This window comes from Falco cherrug, chromosome 16 (genome assembly GCF_023634085.1).
Source record: "Falco cherrug isolate bFalChe1 chromosome 16, bFalChe1.pri, whole genome shotgun sequence".
Classification (NCBI taxonomy): Eukaryota; Metazoa; Chordata; class Aves; order Falconiformes; family Falconidae; genus Falco; species Falco cherrug.
In genome coordinates this window covers 3,293,490-3,309,409 of record NC_073712.1, presented here as the reverse complement: position 1 = coordinate 3,309,409, position 15,920 = coordinate 3,293,490, and the positions used below count along the sequence as shown (strand labels likewise).

Below are 15,920 nucleotides of genomic sequence, written 5' to 3'. Positions count from 1 at the left end.
TCCTCGGGTGTGCCACCCCTGGCTCCAGGGACAGGGTATGTGGACAGTCCCAGGGCCAATCTGCAACACTAAAACAGAGAAAGAAACTTTCTACCGGTGAGCAAACCCTAGAATTGTCTTTCTGTCTGCCTGTCTTTCCTTCACAACTCTTTCCTGCATTGTAAATCAGTTTTCAACAGAATAAAATCACTATCAACACCTTGATATGGTCTCTGTTTTGTTCCTGAATCCTGACTCCAGTGATGAGAAGCACCAGACACTGAGCTCTCTAAGAAGCTGTAAAGGTGACCTGGGAGGCTCTGAGTTTCTCCTGAAGTATGACACATCCTTCCCTGATTTGGGAGTCCCTGCCTGCCAGGCTCTGCTCCACTGAGCTGCAGAGCTGGCTACGCCGAGGTAACACAGAGTCAGAGCTTTGCAAAGAAATACTCCTTCATTAGCAGAAAAGCTGTGAGAGAAGCAGGGGTCACCCTAAACTTGGGGTTTATAGTGGATGGTTTTACTGCAATTCATCTTGGCTGTCACGTCTCTTTTTACATGGGGATGAGTACGGCTGTGACTGCACCATATTCCACAGGTGCTGTAAGAAAGAAAACACTGAAAGAAAATCTACTGTTTTCACCCCAGAATAAGAGGAGCTCTGGATATGTCTGCACTGGCTGCTCCTTCATGGGCCACCAGTGGCTGGGGATGAGCCTGGGGACCCTGGGCCTTGCACGCAGGCAGCTCCAGCCACCGTGGGCTTGATGCTGGCTCTTTGGGGCTGTGCCAGGCAGGTCAGCGTGGTGCGGTATGATGCAGTTTGGCGCAGAGGAGCTCCCAGCAGCTCTGCATCTCTGCCGAGGCTCCCTCAGTCTCTGCATTTATCAGGATCCCCATCTCCATAGCAACTGGCCACCTTGGAGGCACTAATGAGTATTTCTGCACAACATGCTTTTGAAACACAGCAACATGATTAGCCACGTCTTAGAGATGAGGAACTGAGGCAGAGTCAGGTTAAGTAGCTTTTCCAGGCACATGTACCAGGTCTCTGGCTGAGCTGGGAAAGCTTTCCATGCCCCGGCCTAGGAGCATCCACCTACCTTTATTTTCTCCTATTAGCTGATAAAGATCAACTGAAAATGGGATGGATTTTTCTGATCTGTTTTATTTCCTTTTCCTTCAGAGTCTGCAGGAAGAAAGGTTAAAAACACCGAACCTTTTTCATTTTATAAGATGTTCTTTGAGAAAGCAACATCTCCCTGCCCAGCTGTGACAGGCAGCTGCTCTGGTCCCATGGACAGTGAGAGAAACCAATTCTCTCCAAAACCCAACTGCAACTTCACCCAAAACCTCCCTCTGCAACACACCTGCTCACGAGAGTGAGGGAAGCGTGGAGAAGACATTATATATTGGGAAAGGAACCAACTCCTGCTCGCAGGGAAATTCAGAAATCCCCAGAAAGCCCTTGAGCACCTTTACCAGCAGCCTGCTGGTACACCAGCACTGGAGGCCCCTTTGGTGACTCTGGCCACTGAAGCTCAAGCACCACAGGGGCTCAGCAGGGGGTTTCACAAGTTGAAAGGGATGGCCAGAATGATCATTCAGCCTGATAGAAATAACCTGCCACTCTTTAGGGGAAAGAACAAGAGCTACTGCAAGAAATCGCCACCCTAAGAAGGGTCAGACCAGCGTGGGACCAGTCGCAGCAGTAACAGTGGACATGGGAGCAGAGAGGTTGTCTCCCAGGCTCCACCAGCTGGGACAATGCTGAGATTTTTCACTCTTCCCATCTCCTCTCCTTGGCCAAAGTAGAAGCCACAATACCACCTTCTGGTAATCTCCATTACTGCATCACCCCCTGCTCCCATCCTGCCTTAAATAAGGACAAACGTGCCATTGTCACACTCAGATCACGAAGGCTTACAATTACAAGGAGTCTTTAAAAGCCTTTGAAAACAGCAGATTAAAGCAGGTGGAGCATTCCAGTTCCTTTCCGTTGCTTCAGCCCATGATTTATTAGAGCACTTAAGTGCCTTGGCGTGCAATCTGCATCGCCTGTTTGAACAGAATGATTTACCACCCTTACAAGAGAGCATAGTGTAAGGTTAAATTAGGAGTGTGAAAAGAATAAGCAATTTACAACTTGGAGCACTTGTGAACATGTGGGGAAAGACTCTGGAGGCTTTGTAGGCTGCCCTGGCATTCACTGCTAGCACAAGAGACTAATTCTTGGGTTTTCAGCTCTGCCTTCCCAGCCTCTCTGGAAAACTGCCCACTCGCAGGCACCGTCTCTTGAGCAGGGACCTCAAAGCCCAGCTCTCACCCATGCTGCCTGGCCCACAGGAGCATCCCCAGGGCCACCTTGAGGACAGCCCCGTTGATCCAGGGGCACAAGGAGTGAGGTGGATGCTGCACTGGACTGCCTCAGCAGCTCCAGTGGGATGGACACCCTTGGTGCAGGCATGTCGCCCTGCACTGACCCCTCTATCACCACGCAGGCGCCCTCCTCCCATTCAGCTGGGCACCACTGGGCTCCTCTGCACCCGCTTCCAGGGCGCTCACAGCACTTCCTGCAGGAGTGTTTACAGTTGCCTTCAGGATCGCCAAGCCGACCCCTGCCCCATGGATTTGCTCACACTTTTAGCACGGGCACTACTTATTAGAGAGCACAAGCTGCCCTGTTCCAGGCCTTTGCCAGACCGCCGCGGCCTAGGCCTGGGCCCAGCCCCACCAGAGGCCTCACCGACGCCCCGCAGGCCCCTACCCGCACCCACCGGGCACCCCGGGCAGCGCTCCCAGGGCCCTGTGCGGCCAGCCCCGCCGAAGCGCCCTCTCCCCTCGCACAGCGGCACAGGCCGATGGCTGCCCCGGAGGAGGGCGGGAGGGGGGCGGGCAGGGCAGGCCCAGCAGATGGAGAGGCCCCGGCCCTCCCTCACGGCTCCTCAGGGCTGCGGACACCGCGGGGCGGGGCGAAGGGGGCATGCGCATGCGCAGACACCTCCGCCCAAGTCCCGCCCTCCGCCCCCATTGGCGGCGCACGGGGGCGGCGAGCCAATCGCGCGGCGGGAAGGCGGGTGAGGGCGGCGGCGCCTGCCAAGATGGAGGAGTACGCGCGGGAGCCCTGGTGAGCGGCCCGCGGCCCGGCGGCGAGCGTGGCGGCACCGGGCACCGGCGGGCTCCCGGGGGCGGGGGGCCGGCGGGGGGAGCGGGGAGGGCGCTCCCGAGGCCGCGCCCTGGCGGCGGCGGGGGGGATTGTGGGTGTGGGTGACCTTGGCGGGGCTCTGCTAAGGGGGAGGCCGGCCCGAGGGCCGGCCCGAGGTGGGTGGCTGCGAGGGCCTGGCCGGGGCCCGGGGGCAGGGGACTCGGGGAGCCCGGGGGCCTGGGCGGGTAAAGCCCCGCTGGCACCGAACCCACTGGGGTTTCCCTGAAGGGGTGAGGTAGCGGCGTGGTGGGTAGGCCTTGCGGCCTGCGCCGCTGCTGGGCCTCTGGGGGCGCAGGGCCTGGGCACACGACCCACCTCCGCCGCCCCCGATGCCTCTGCCCTTCTCCTTCCCCCGCTTCCGTGAGGCGGGAATGCACCGGCTGGCCCAGGCCCCCCCCCCCGGCCCCAGGCCCCCCCCCCGGCCCCCCCCCCGGCCCCAGGCCCCCCCCCGGCCCCCCCCGGCCCCAGGCCCCCCCCCGGCCCCCCCCGGCCCCAGGCCCCCCCCGGCCCCAGGTCCCCCGCCGTGCAGGCCACCTCACCAGTGGTATCTCAACTCCCATTACATTCCAGCAGTGCCATTGTAAACGGTCACAGCACCTTGGTTGCAGTTTAATTTGTTTTCTTTGTAGCAACAAAGCATTTAGACGAAAGGCTGGGTTCAAGATTAAGTATGCAGTGTTCTGCTCGCCTCTGCAAGCAGGGACCCGTGGCCGTTCACAAGGCTTTTCCCAAAGCTTTGTGCGTTGCTCTGCTGCCACATTTTAAGTTTCTCCATAAATGTTAGTTCCACCATTCTACTGCGCAAAGTTAAGGACGTTAGCAAAGCAAATTTTATTTATTTATTGGTTGCTGTGGGCCCTAGGTAATCTCGTTCTCCCTTTAGTAAGGTCATGCGATAAGGACATTTTGCTGCTAAGGTGTCGGGGGGCTGTTGGGTGCCCCACACCGTTTTGTCCTGTTTTGCTGCTGGTTGCCCTGGTCTCTCCCCACCGCCCCAGCGATGTGGAGGGTGTCAGTCCCCAGGATCTGCTGTTTCTGGGAGCAGTGTGATATCACTGGGAAGTGACACTGTAGGACCTGGCTGTAATTAGCATCTCAGTCTCCTTCGTTAGAAGCAGGGTCATTGCTTAGTCTTGTCTGTGCTGGGCATGGCCGGGGAGGCGGAGGTCAGGCTGTTCAGGCTGGCGTGTCTGGTGAGGGTGAAGTGCTGCCCCTTCTGCAGCAGAGCTGGTGTCAGGCTGGCACCCTGCTGAATCATCAGTGCTGAGAAAAGGCAGCTTTGTTTATTTAAAACGCGGTGGCCTCTGGCTCTCGTGGTTCATGGGCCGTTAGGAGAGCTGCAGGCAGACGTGGGGCTTGGAGAGGCGATTCAGAATCACAGCGTGGCTGGGGTTGGAAGGGACCTCTGGAGATCAGCTAGTCCAACCCCCTGTGCTAAAGCAGGTTCACCTAGATCAGGTTGCGCAGGATTGCGTCCAGGCGGGTTTTGAATGTCTCCAGAGGAGACTCCACGACATCTCTTGGCAGCCTGTTCCAGCGCTCTGTCACCCTCAGAGGAAGGTTTTACCTCATATTCAGGTGGAGCTCCCTGTGCTGCAGTTTGTGCCCGTTGCCCCTGTCCCTGGGCACCACTGAAAAGAGCCTGGCCCCGTCCTCCTGACACTGGCCCTTAAGCTCTTTGTAGACATCGATAAGATCCCTCTCAGTCTTCTCCAGGCTGAACAGCCCCAGCTCTCGCAGCCTGTCCTCACAAGGGAGATGCTCCAGCCCCCTCATCGGCTTTGTAGAGCCCCCCCTCTAAGCGAGGGCCTTGGCTCGTGGGCCATGAGAGCTGGCGTAGCGCCTGCCAGCTCTCCTTGCTCCGCTGGCCCTGCCATCCTTTTGGGATGTGCTGTAAGGCCTTGCAGCTCCCTCTGGGCACTGTCTGAGGTGTGGGGAATCCTCGGTCTCTGATCAGTCGAGCTGGTATGTGGCTGCCCCAGAGCCCTGGCGTAAGCAAAGCTGTGGCCCTTGCTCTCCTCATCTCTAAGCGATCTCGGTTGCCATTGGGAGTAGGAATTTGACCTTATCTTTCGTGTAGCAGTGAGCACATCGTTTTCCTACTGTGAGGGCTTCCCTTAAAGTCAGGGAAACAACAGTAACATTAAGCTTGTAGATAAGTGCCAAATTAATAATGGAGTAATCTCTTTTATTCTCTTCTGATTCTTTCCTCTGCCAAGGTCAAGCACTGCCAGGGGTTGGGGGGTGTATTGTGTCAGCTTTCAGAGGCACTCGGCGTCTTTCTGGGAGTTCAAAGGAGCTGACACAGGACGTGGCTGTGCTGGTATCAAAGATGTTTTCTCATTTAAAAGCTGCTCCTGTGAAGGCTTGGAGGATAGCTTAAAAGGAGAATTATGAACCCCAAAGCTAATGAGCTTGACATCTGAAGCAAGGTTAAAGATGGAAAAAAACTAAGAAAGCATTCCATGATTGGGGTCTAATTAACGAAGCTTTTGTAAAGAACAGTCATGATTTTCTGAATAGGAATTATTTGACCTTGTGGGTAAAGGAAGACCACTTTACATAATCTATTTAGATTTCCAGAAAGCCTTTTAACAAGATCACTGTTAGCAAGTTTATGAAGGAAGGGAGTTGTAATGAGATGTTTTATTCATAACAGAATAGATCAAAATCTGGACAGGAGATGTGGAGAAGAACAAAACAACAACAACAAAAAAAAACCCTGAGAAGAAAGACTTTGTCGCTTTTCATCTTTGCATCTCTGACAACAGTGTGCCTGTAACCTTTTCCTGATCATTAAACATCAGGAAATAGGGGAAGGAAAATAAAATGTGAAGTGGAGCTAAATTATTTAATTTAGTCAAATCTAGAGGGGATTTGTAAGGAGTATGAGATGAAAGCATGTTACAGGCAAGGCAATGAAAAAGAAGGGGGTTATATGGTGAGATAAGGTACAGTCCTCCTACTGTTTCCTGAAGCAGGGTGGGGTTGGGACCTGGATGTCACTGTCACAGGTCAGTAGTGATATTTGGGTGGGGATCTGGTGCATTTGGAACAACCAGGTGATGCCAACGTGCAAAAGCAAAGCAAGCAGAATAATGCCACGTGTACAAAGAGTTTGCCTTCGTTGAGAAGGCGTGCAGAGCTGGCTACGTGCTCTCATTAAAGCGACTGCAGAGGCAGGGAGGGATTCAGAAGTAGGTCATGAAAGTGAGCAGCCTGGCAGAACATGTAGGAGGAGGGACTGCAAATTTTAGACATTTTTTTCAGGAAGAAAAAAAGACACCTCGTGACAAAATATGTAGTACAGCAAGGGATCTAGGGAAAAGCAATGATGTTTTTCACTCTTTACAGCAGAAGAGCCTTAGCATATTCTGTGAAGTAGAAAATCTGTGGCAGATTCAAAACGGGTCACTGATAATGTATTCTCCTGTGCAGGAGCTGGATGCTGTAGGGAATCCTCAGGAACAGAAACATGAAATTCAGAGTGAAATCAGAAATGCCCATGGATGCTCCTATCTGTGATTTGCTGGTGTGAACACTGAGCTTGCCATAGTCTCCACTTTTGTGACCCTGCGTGTTGTTACACTCTGGTTTTTGTTTTCTGATCATTGACAGTGCAGGAGTTATAATCACCTGACTGCTTGGCTTCTGTTGTAAGATTTTGGTATAAGATCAAAGGAACAAAATAACTTTGTTATTTTATGCTTCAAAATTACCAGCAGTGGCAACAGAGGTTAATAGCAGGTTGGTGCTCACCTGGTTGAGGAGTTCAGTTTAGTGGCAGAGAGTTACAGGGCTGTGGTGCTTGGCAAGCGGTTTTGAACCTCAAATTAAAGCTCATCTCACTGGTGTTGAAAGTGTTTGCTGTGAGGAGGGTGCTCTTTCTCTTGCAAAGCCTTTGCTCACTGCTTGGAAATATTCGATGCTCCGTGTCCTTGGAGGCAGGAATTGTGGCCTTCTGACTGGATCTGTGCTTTGTTTGAATGAACTTCAGAGATCAAGGATGCGTCAGGGAAAACCTTTGCAGGTTAACAAAAGATGACTTTGAAGTCTCTCATTTAAATAACCAGAACTAATGAAAAGCATGACTAATTCAGGAAAGCGGTGTTCTGTGCCAGCTGAGAACTGAGTCTCACTGAATTTGCCACTTAAGTTTTCTGTAGGTCAAGACAAGAATGAGAACAGTAAATTTAAAGCTATTTACATAAGTAGGACAGAGCTGGAGAAATTTTCCGTGATGGAAATACTGTCGCTGCCTTATGTGAGGAGTTCAGATGGTTCTTCTGTATATGTGATACTTGCCACTCCGGGGAGGTGGGCTGGCAGACCCTCGCAAAGGTTGAGTTTGTTTTACTGTAATATTACTTGTACATGTGTTCTGTTGATGTCTGCTCAGCAAGTAGATATGAGACGATACAGCTGCAGGCTTGATTTGCACTCCAGCTACACTCAGTGCATGAGTGGTGGATCCGTTACAGTTACTTGCACAGTTTAACATGATGGAATTTAGTATTTTCATCTTTTATTTTTCCTTCTAGTCCCTGGAGGATAGTAGATGACTGCGGAGGTGCTTTCACAATGGGAGCAATAGGAGGTGGCATTTTCCAAGCTATCAAGGGGTTCAGAAATTCCCCAGTGGTAAGTAAAATCATCTGAGAGTGTGTTCAGAGTGCAGTCCTGCTTCCTCTGTCCATCAACAGTGCATCTGGCCAGCCGAGGGTAAAGGAGGAGTAGTCCCTGTGCAGTGTGTGGGACTGATTAATGGCCTGCATGTCATTAATCCAAACCAGGAGGGTACAATGTTTAGTGAATGGTTCAGGCTCCACAGGGGCCCTTCCTCTTTTCAGTAGGAGTGCTGCTTCCCCCTGTTTGATCAGATGGCAGCAGTGGGATGCTGGCAGCTGGCTGCCCTCCCTTGCTGAGGGACATTTCCCTCAGGATGGGGAAGTGGAGGGCGCAGCAGAATGTGTCCGTCTCAGCGGATCTGCCTTTGCTTTTGTCGGCATGTAAAGATGTGAAGCCTGGGCTGTTCTTCCTCTTCTGGTCTTCCCCTCTCCCTTTCTTTTAAGAAATGGAAAGACTCAAAGGAAGAATCTTTTTCTCCTTCAGATTTATATTAGAGGTTATTTGTTTCTTTAATTAATCTCTTACTTATTTATTAACAGGTTTTATTAACTGAATTTTCTTGATAGGTTTTGTTTAAATGCAGAAGTGTGCGTAAACATGAAAGTTGAAGTTTAGCTGATGCGAGTCGGTTTTCACTTTCAGGATTTCTGCTGCAAAATGTAGACTATAAACCTGTTGTAGAGACATTTGCAAAAATAAGATACAATTTCTACTTGAGTATTTGCTTTAAAACGTTTCTCTGGCTTCATATAAAAGGGGGTTTTATTGAGTAATATTTGATGTCACTATGTGACGCTTAATAAGCCATCAGTTTGAGGTAAGGTTTGTAAATAAATATCTGTTTCCAAGCTAGTGAGGTCCTGGACAGTTGAGTTGGAGAGGATTATATGCTTAACTACATTCTTAATTTTGCTTAAGACTTATTAAATAAACCTGTCCACACTTCTGAGTGCTTGTATCAAAAATAAAACTTGGGTGTATATTCTTTAAATCTTCTTAAAGTGTGGGAAAATACGTAGCTGTGATCCTGTGGGGTCCTGGGTGGCAGGTTTAGTGTTAGACTCTGGAAGGCTCAGCACCACATTCAGAAGCTGAATTGCTTGCTTCTCTTAGCTACTGAGGCTGAGCTGATGGGACAAGGACTAAATACTCCACCTGACCAGCAGGAATGACTGAATTTGGGACAACTAGTGAGATTGGTGCTGCCAGCTCACTGCTCCTGGTCTGTGGGCATCTGCAGTAGGGGTGAGGTGGTTAGTAAACCAGATGAAGTACTGGTGGAAATGGGATAAGCATGCAGGGTTCCTCTAATGCAGCCCAGTGGCACTCTTCCTCTGGGTGGTTTTCCCTTTCTCCATGGACAGAGTCTCCTCCTTGTGGTTACCTGCACCTGCTGCTGCTCTTTGCTCCGCTGGTGTCCTGTGTGCAAACTGTGCCAAGGGCCTGGGCATCAGATAGGAACAAAGAAACGATACGTGTGGAAAATAAATATGCTGATCTGGCTAGAAGAATTCCTTTAAATGACTCGTTCAATCCCCGCTAGGCCACTCAAACAAACTTTGAACTCAAGTTAATGCCTGATGGCTGTAATTCGTTTCTGTAGTTGACAGATATAACGTAAGGGAGTGATTAATGTGTAAAATGCAATTTCTGCTGGTTGATCACAGCTGCTGAGAGTGCATAGAAATACATTGGGCCGGTGGCAAGTTATGCTATATACAGTCAGATTGGCTGCAAGACCTGACTCTGTTATTTTTAATGGTCATATCTCTTTTATTGTAGGGTGTAAACCACCGGCTGCGGGGAAGTTTGACAGCTATTAAAACAAGAGCTCCACAACTGGGAGGTAATTAATTTTGTGGTGGTGTTGCAGTCAGTTGGCTGTTGGTAGATAACTGAGTTTGGGAATATAACGAGGTACAGGTGCAGTGACACCCGAGCTGTGGGCCAGCTGTGTTACAGTGGTGTTTGTTAGTCCGAGCAATGAGTAAATATGGTCCTAATGCATCCAGAGTCAGCGTAGTGTGGAGGAAACATGCTTGCGTTCATGGAGTGATAAGCCAGGTTTAATAATTGTGTCATATTTTAACCAGCTCAGTGCAGAGCTGCCTGGGAGCCTGTGCATTGTCTGCAGGGTTTTAAAATAAACAAAATGGACTCATTAAAAGAAATGATCAACCTTGGAGAAAAAATGAAAAGGATGGGTGGGTCTGGGTAGGATTTCACATTGTTCCCCTGGGGTCAGCCAGGTGAATTTCAGTCATGTTTGTGAACTGAATTTTGCACATAAAAGTCTAAAAATCGCAACCCTGCAGTTTGATTCAAAGTGACGTTATGACCTCTTAAAGGTCATGCTGTGGTCGCGCATTGCTCTCTGCCTTTGTGCCATTCTGAGGGGCAGATTGAGTTAATACATGACGGAAGGAGAAAATGGGAGAGTGGTGTGGAGCACGGAAACATCAGCTGCAGCAGAACTGCTTAAAGAAATTGGGGCCATGGGCTGAAGAGGCTCTGTGGCTGCAGCCTGTGGGGACTGTGCGGAGAGAAGAATCCCACCTCCTGGTTTTTACTGGTTCTTAAACTGGTATAAGGCAGTAAGACACCTCAAATTAGGGAGGGGTGAACTTACTCTAAATACTTTTCCCCAAATGAGTCTGGAGATCAGTATTTCTTTTAATTTATAATACACCTTGTTGTTAAAAGACTTCAGTGTTTGCATTCTGCAAACTGTTGCATTCTCGTTGCATCTGCCGTACAGTACTGACTGGTGCTGGGAGCAGCACTAGGATAAGGTGTGAAATTACTCTGCATCATTCTTTGTGAGGAAATACGTTTAAAAAGTGAAAAATGTGAAAGTTCCCTGAGCTAATCTGGCTTTATTAGGGTAGAAGTTCTATTATAATCACTGTTTGATTTCTGTCATTAAATATAAATTAGTGAGTTTATATATAGAATGTGTGTATGTGTAATATATGTGTCATCTGGCAAGCTGGGAATTTTTCTTAATATTGATTTTAACTGATGTTTGGGAGTTTGCATATGCTTCCATGTCTGAAAGCAAGTGCACTAATACTACATCATCTCTGATTATATAGCTGCAGCGTTGCGGGCTTGTCTGCTTTCTGTAAGCTGTTTTTTGTTTATTTTTGAACAGGTAGCTTTGCTGTCTGGGGGGGTCTCTTCTCCATGATTGACTGCAGTATGGTCAGAATGAGAGGGAAGGAAGATCCATGGAATTCAATCACAAGCGGAGCCCTAACTGGAGCCATTTTAGCTGCAAGAAGTAAGAAACTGAGGATAACAGTTAAGAAACTTCTGTGCTCTAAATGTACAGTTCTCACCATGATAGTGAAGGAAGTCTGTGATACCCAAATTGGAATTTACTTTTTCAGAGAAACTGAAAGATAATCTGAAACTTTTGTCCTGTGCTTATGAAAGTAATAAGATGGAGGTCCTTCAGGCTGCTGTCTCAGTGGCAATAGTGGGTAGAAATCCTTGTGGCAGCAAAGACACGAGGGTTATTGATGTGTTAGGAGCCATGGAAAGGTTTCTGAGAGTGGTCACGTAGGAATTACAGCTTCTCCCCACAAAAAGGTGGCAGGATCAATAGCCCAGCTGAAGTCCCATTACCCCGTTCCCCACAGCACGGGCACCAGACTGGAGGAGCTGGAAGCCCTTGTGTAGCAGGAAAGCTCTGGCACAGTTGCTGTCACAGAAACGTGGTGGGATAACTCTGGAGTGCCGCAGTGGGTGGCTGTAAACTCTTCAGAAGGGATGGGCAGGGAAGGAGAGGCGGTGGTGTAGCTCTGTGTGTCGGGGAGTGTGTTGATTGTCTACAGCTTGACGATGGTGCTTGGGTTGAGTGTTCATGGGTAAGAGTCAGAAGGAAGGCCACCAAGGCAGATGTCATGGTGAGAGTCTGTTACAGACCACCCAGCCAGGGTGAAGAGGCAGATGATAATATTCTGGCAACAACTGGGAGAAGTCTCACAATTGCTAGCCCTTGTTCTCCTGGAGGACTTCAGCTTAGCAGGTGTCTGCTGGAAATACAGTACAGCAGAGAGGAAACAGTCCAGGAAGATCCTGGAGCGTGTGGAAGATAACTTTGGGCCCCTCTTCAAGAGGGATGTAGAGATGCTGGAGCATGTCCAGAGCCGGGCAGCGGGGCTGGGGCAGGGGCTGGGGCACAAGCGCTCTGAGGAGCGGCTGGGGGAACTGGGGGGGTTCAGCCTGGAGAGGAGGCGGCTCGGGGGGGCCCTCATGGCTCCCTACAGCTGCCGGCCGGGAGGCTGTAGCGAGGTGGGTATCCATCTCTTCTCCCAAGGAACAAGTGATAGGACGAGAGGAAACGGCCTCAAGTTGCACCAGGGGAGGTTTAGGTTGGATATTAGGAAAAATTTCTTCACTGAAAGGGTGGTCAAGCACAGCAACAGGCTGCTCAGGGAGGCGGTGGGGTTACCATCCCTGGAGGGATTTAAAAGACGAGCAGATACGGTGCTTAGGGACATGGTTTAGTGATGCGCTCGGCAGTGCTGGGTTGGTGGTTGGCCTGATGATCGTAAAGGTCTTTTCCAACCTGAATGATTCTATGATTCTGTGTTCTCAAACATTACCGGTGTGCCTTTGTTTCTCAGGGGGGCAGGGAGTTGCCCACTAATTATCTTTTTATTGATGATGCTGATGAGGCTTAATGGATGCAAAATCACTGCTGCTGAGCCTTCTTATGGGAGAGATTATGACTAAGGAGAGCTATATGCAAAGTCATGCACCAGAGAAGTAAAAAGTGTTTTGTGCTTTTTATTTTTAGATGGACCTGTTGCCATGGTCGGATCTGCTGCGATGGGAGGAATTCTCCTAGCTTTAATTGAAGGAGCTGGTATTCTGTTAACAAGATTTGCCTCCACACAGTTTCCAAACGGTAAAGGAACCATCAGGCTGTGGCATTGCAAGGCTTTTTTAATGTGGTCTTTACTAATGCACCTCTTCCAGTCAGCACCCCTACAACAGAGTAAATCCGCTCTGCCAGTTGCCAGCTTCTAAGGCTGAGAAAGTCAAGGAGGAGCCGCACGTTGCTGGTGACACAAGAGTATCATCAGCTCCTTCCCACTGGGTGACTGGAGGCTGCCTGGCTGCAAGCAGGGGTGTCCCTGCTGTCCATGTCTTCTGTCCCCTGAGGCGGCCACGCAACCGGTCAGGTGGTGGCAACAGTATTTTAGTCAGTGGTGGGTGACACAACAGGTCTGAGGGAATAGCAAGCAGCTAGCTGTGGGGCAGGAAGGATGGTTCTGGCGGGCTGGCTGTGGTCTGCCTGCAAGTGTGTGGGTAACCCTGGTTTAAATGAAGTGATAAAAGATCAGCAGGCTGATACAGATAAAAGATTTCCAAGAGTAATGTTTTGTTTTTTCTAAATGTTTTTTTTTTTTTCTAAACTGCTTCAAAAACTAAATCCCTTTTTTTTTTCCTAAGTGAAACACAAGTTGAGGTGTCAGTTAGCTGAGCTGGTAATCATCTGTGTAAATACTTGCCTGTGTAAAATACTTAATACCTCTGTCTCCCCACCCTGTTTTGGGAGGAATACAGATAAAACCACATTGTTGAAAGGATTAGTAGCAAGCCACAAATTCCTGAGAGGCTTCCTCTCTCAGGCTTGTTCACTGATGTTCTTTGTTGGGTCTAAATTATAACAATTTCTGTCCTTAATACAAAGACATTTTAAAATTAATCTGCTTTAGAGGAGGAGTATCATCTGTCCGTTACAATTTATCCTCTCTAAAATTGGCATGCAGGAAGCGTATTGCTTCCCTCCAGTAGAACGTCAGTAAGAGAAGCTGACTCCACAGTGATCCGTTCCGTTTCACTGCCTCGCTTTATTGTCAGGCAAGTTACCGTGGGTAAACCTTTACCGAGTGGCCAGGTTCAGCTGGAGGGCAGTAAGGCACAGGTCTCCGCTCCTTTAGGTGACTGAGAAGGTTTCCATCTCGCTGCTCTGATTCATTTCCCCCTTAGTAAAGGAGATAAAAATACGGTCCTTGTTGGGCTAAGGTTCTTGTCAATGCATAAAGCTCTTGAACTTTTTTCAATGAAAACAAATTAAATGTAAAGTCTTGTTAGTGGCTTCCTTAGTTTTAAAAGGGTTTTATATAAACAAAACAGCTGTGAATGTGTTTCGTGCTGTTAGTAGGAGGAATCTCTTGCCTTTTGGTATTTACTATTTGCCTGTTTTCTCTTGCCTTGTTTGCAGGCCCTCAGATATCAGAAGACCCCTCGCAGCTGCAGCCCTCTCCGTTTGGCGACTACAGGCAATACCAGTGATTATCCTCATTCTCCTAGTTCACACTGTACCTGAGCTGTAATTTAAAATGCTGGAGGACCAAGGTGCGGTATGTCTTTACACCAGTGGTAGTCTCTTACCCAAACCATGCCAAGAGGACCTTCAGCACTTTTCAGTGTAAAGCTGTGCAGGAGAACTTTTAGAAGATGACAAATCTATTTATTCATGATAGATTCCATTGCTGTAACGTTAATACATGTCTGATAGAATACACGGAGGTTTTAGACAAGGACTAAATGGAGTCTTGTCATCCTTTGGACATGGACTGAAGCGAAAGTCTGTGGAGTCTTCTCTGGGATGTGCCATTGACCATCCACAGTGAGCGCAGCTGGAGTTTAGCCTCTTACCCATCGGATTTAGGTTACTACTCTTATTTCAGCTTAAGGAAAAAAGAGTTCATCTACATGCAGTTTTACATTCCTAAAGTGAATGTTATTGGGAGAATGTGCAAACCAGTGAGAACTACTTCCAGCAATACGTATTTCCATGCCCTGCTTTGTTTTCTGTGCTACTGCCATGCAGCCTAAGTTCTTTGGTTAAAGCAGAATTGGCCTTTTGTGGATCCGGAGGCTGCAGCGTGCCTCTGCCTTCCCCTTAACCCGCAAGGCTTTGGGCCCCTTTTAGCAAGAGGTGGCAGCAAACGAATTCTTCACTTCTGCTGGCGCTTGCCGCGGCTTTTGCAGCGCCTCCAAAGGGGATACTGCAGGGAGTTTCCCCTTCTAGGACTGTGCAGGGAGACATGTAGGAGCCCCGAACAGAAAACATGTAGGGCTGTGGGGCTGGAGGGTGAAGCATTGCACCTGCATGCGTGCTGCCAGCACAGCCTGCTGCCTTGTCACCTCGGATCCAGTCCTAAGCGCGATTAAAACATCTGCTCCATGTTTTTGTTCTTAAACTCCAGTTGTGGAGGCTGTATTTGCTAGGTGTTAAAAAAAACATACCCAGTGAGGTTTTCTGTTGTTACTACTATTGCTTGCTGGCAATTCCTGATGGAATATCCATATTCAAAAAGACTTGAGTAACATTTAGTCATCTGAGCAGCTTCATGGCTTTCCCTCTGCCCGGGAAGGAGCTTGATCTCTGCACTCTGTCAGGAAACTCGGTCAGACCCATGTGGCAGGAGGAGGATGAGAATAACACAGAAGTGGTCCCAGTAGTGGTTGGCAGAGGCGTGAATTAGGGTTGTACAAAGCATGCATGCAAGTGCAAGATCCTGACCATCTCCTACGTCCTGTCATCCGGTTTTCACTCCCTGCCTGTCCTAGAACTGCTCCAGGACTGCTGGGGCTTGCGTCCCTGGTACCTTACTGTTTCATATAGTTGCTGCTGGTATGTAATTTTCAAAAACCTTAGGCACAAAAGCTGTGTGCGTGAAGGCTTGTCTTGCTTTGCCGCTTACTTGGTTCCTCGGGCGAATTTTAAAGATAATTTTCTTGATTTGTGTCACTCAGCTTGTGCTTTCGTCTGTTCTGAGTTGACACCCCAACTGCAGAGTAGATGAGTCTGGTCTTTGAGGGACAATTACACTTGGGGAACTGTGGAGCCTCCCCTGTGCATCCAAATCTGCGTGTTAAAGCACCAGATGTTTTCCTGTAGGATTAGAGCACTGGCATTGTTCAGAGGTGCGTGCAGCTCCAGGGTTTTGTTCTTCCACCACCGAACTGTCCTTAGGGGCTTGCTGTGGGGGGAGATGACTCAGCCGAGCCACTGGCCCATGTTCAAGCAGCAGCCTGGAACATGGGGTGACCTCTCCCGCCAGCGCTTCGCCTGGGAGCG

General features: G+C 49.3%; 1 protein-coding gene across 1 annotated transcript; it reads left to right on the top strand.

Annotated features, from left to right (window-relative positions):
• Positions 1-2,996: 2,996 nt before the first annotated feature.
• Positions 2,997-15,581, top strand: TIMM17A (translocase of inner mitochondrial membrane 17A). The gene is made up of 6 exons (XM_055728081.1): positions 2,997-3,106; positions 7,726-7,825; positions 9,596-9,659; positions 10,968-11,096; positions 12,621-12,731; positions 14,055-15,581. The coding sequence occupies exons 1-6, from the start codon at positions 3,081-3,083 to the stop codon at positions 14,123-14,125; spliced, it is 501 nt and encodes a 166-aa protein (XP_055584056.1). The 5' UTR covers positions 2,997-3,080; the 3' UTR covers positions 14,126-15,581.
• Positions 15,582-15,920: the final 339 nt, after the last annotated feature.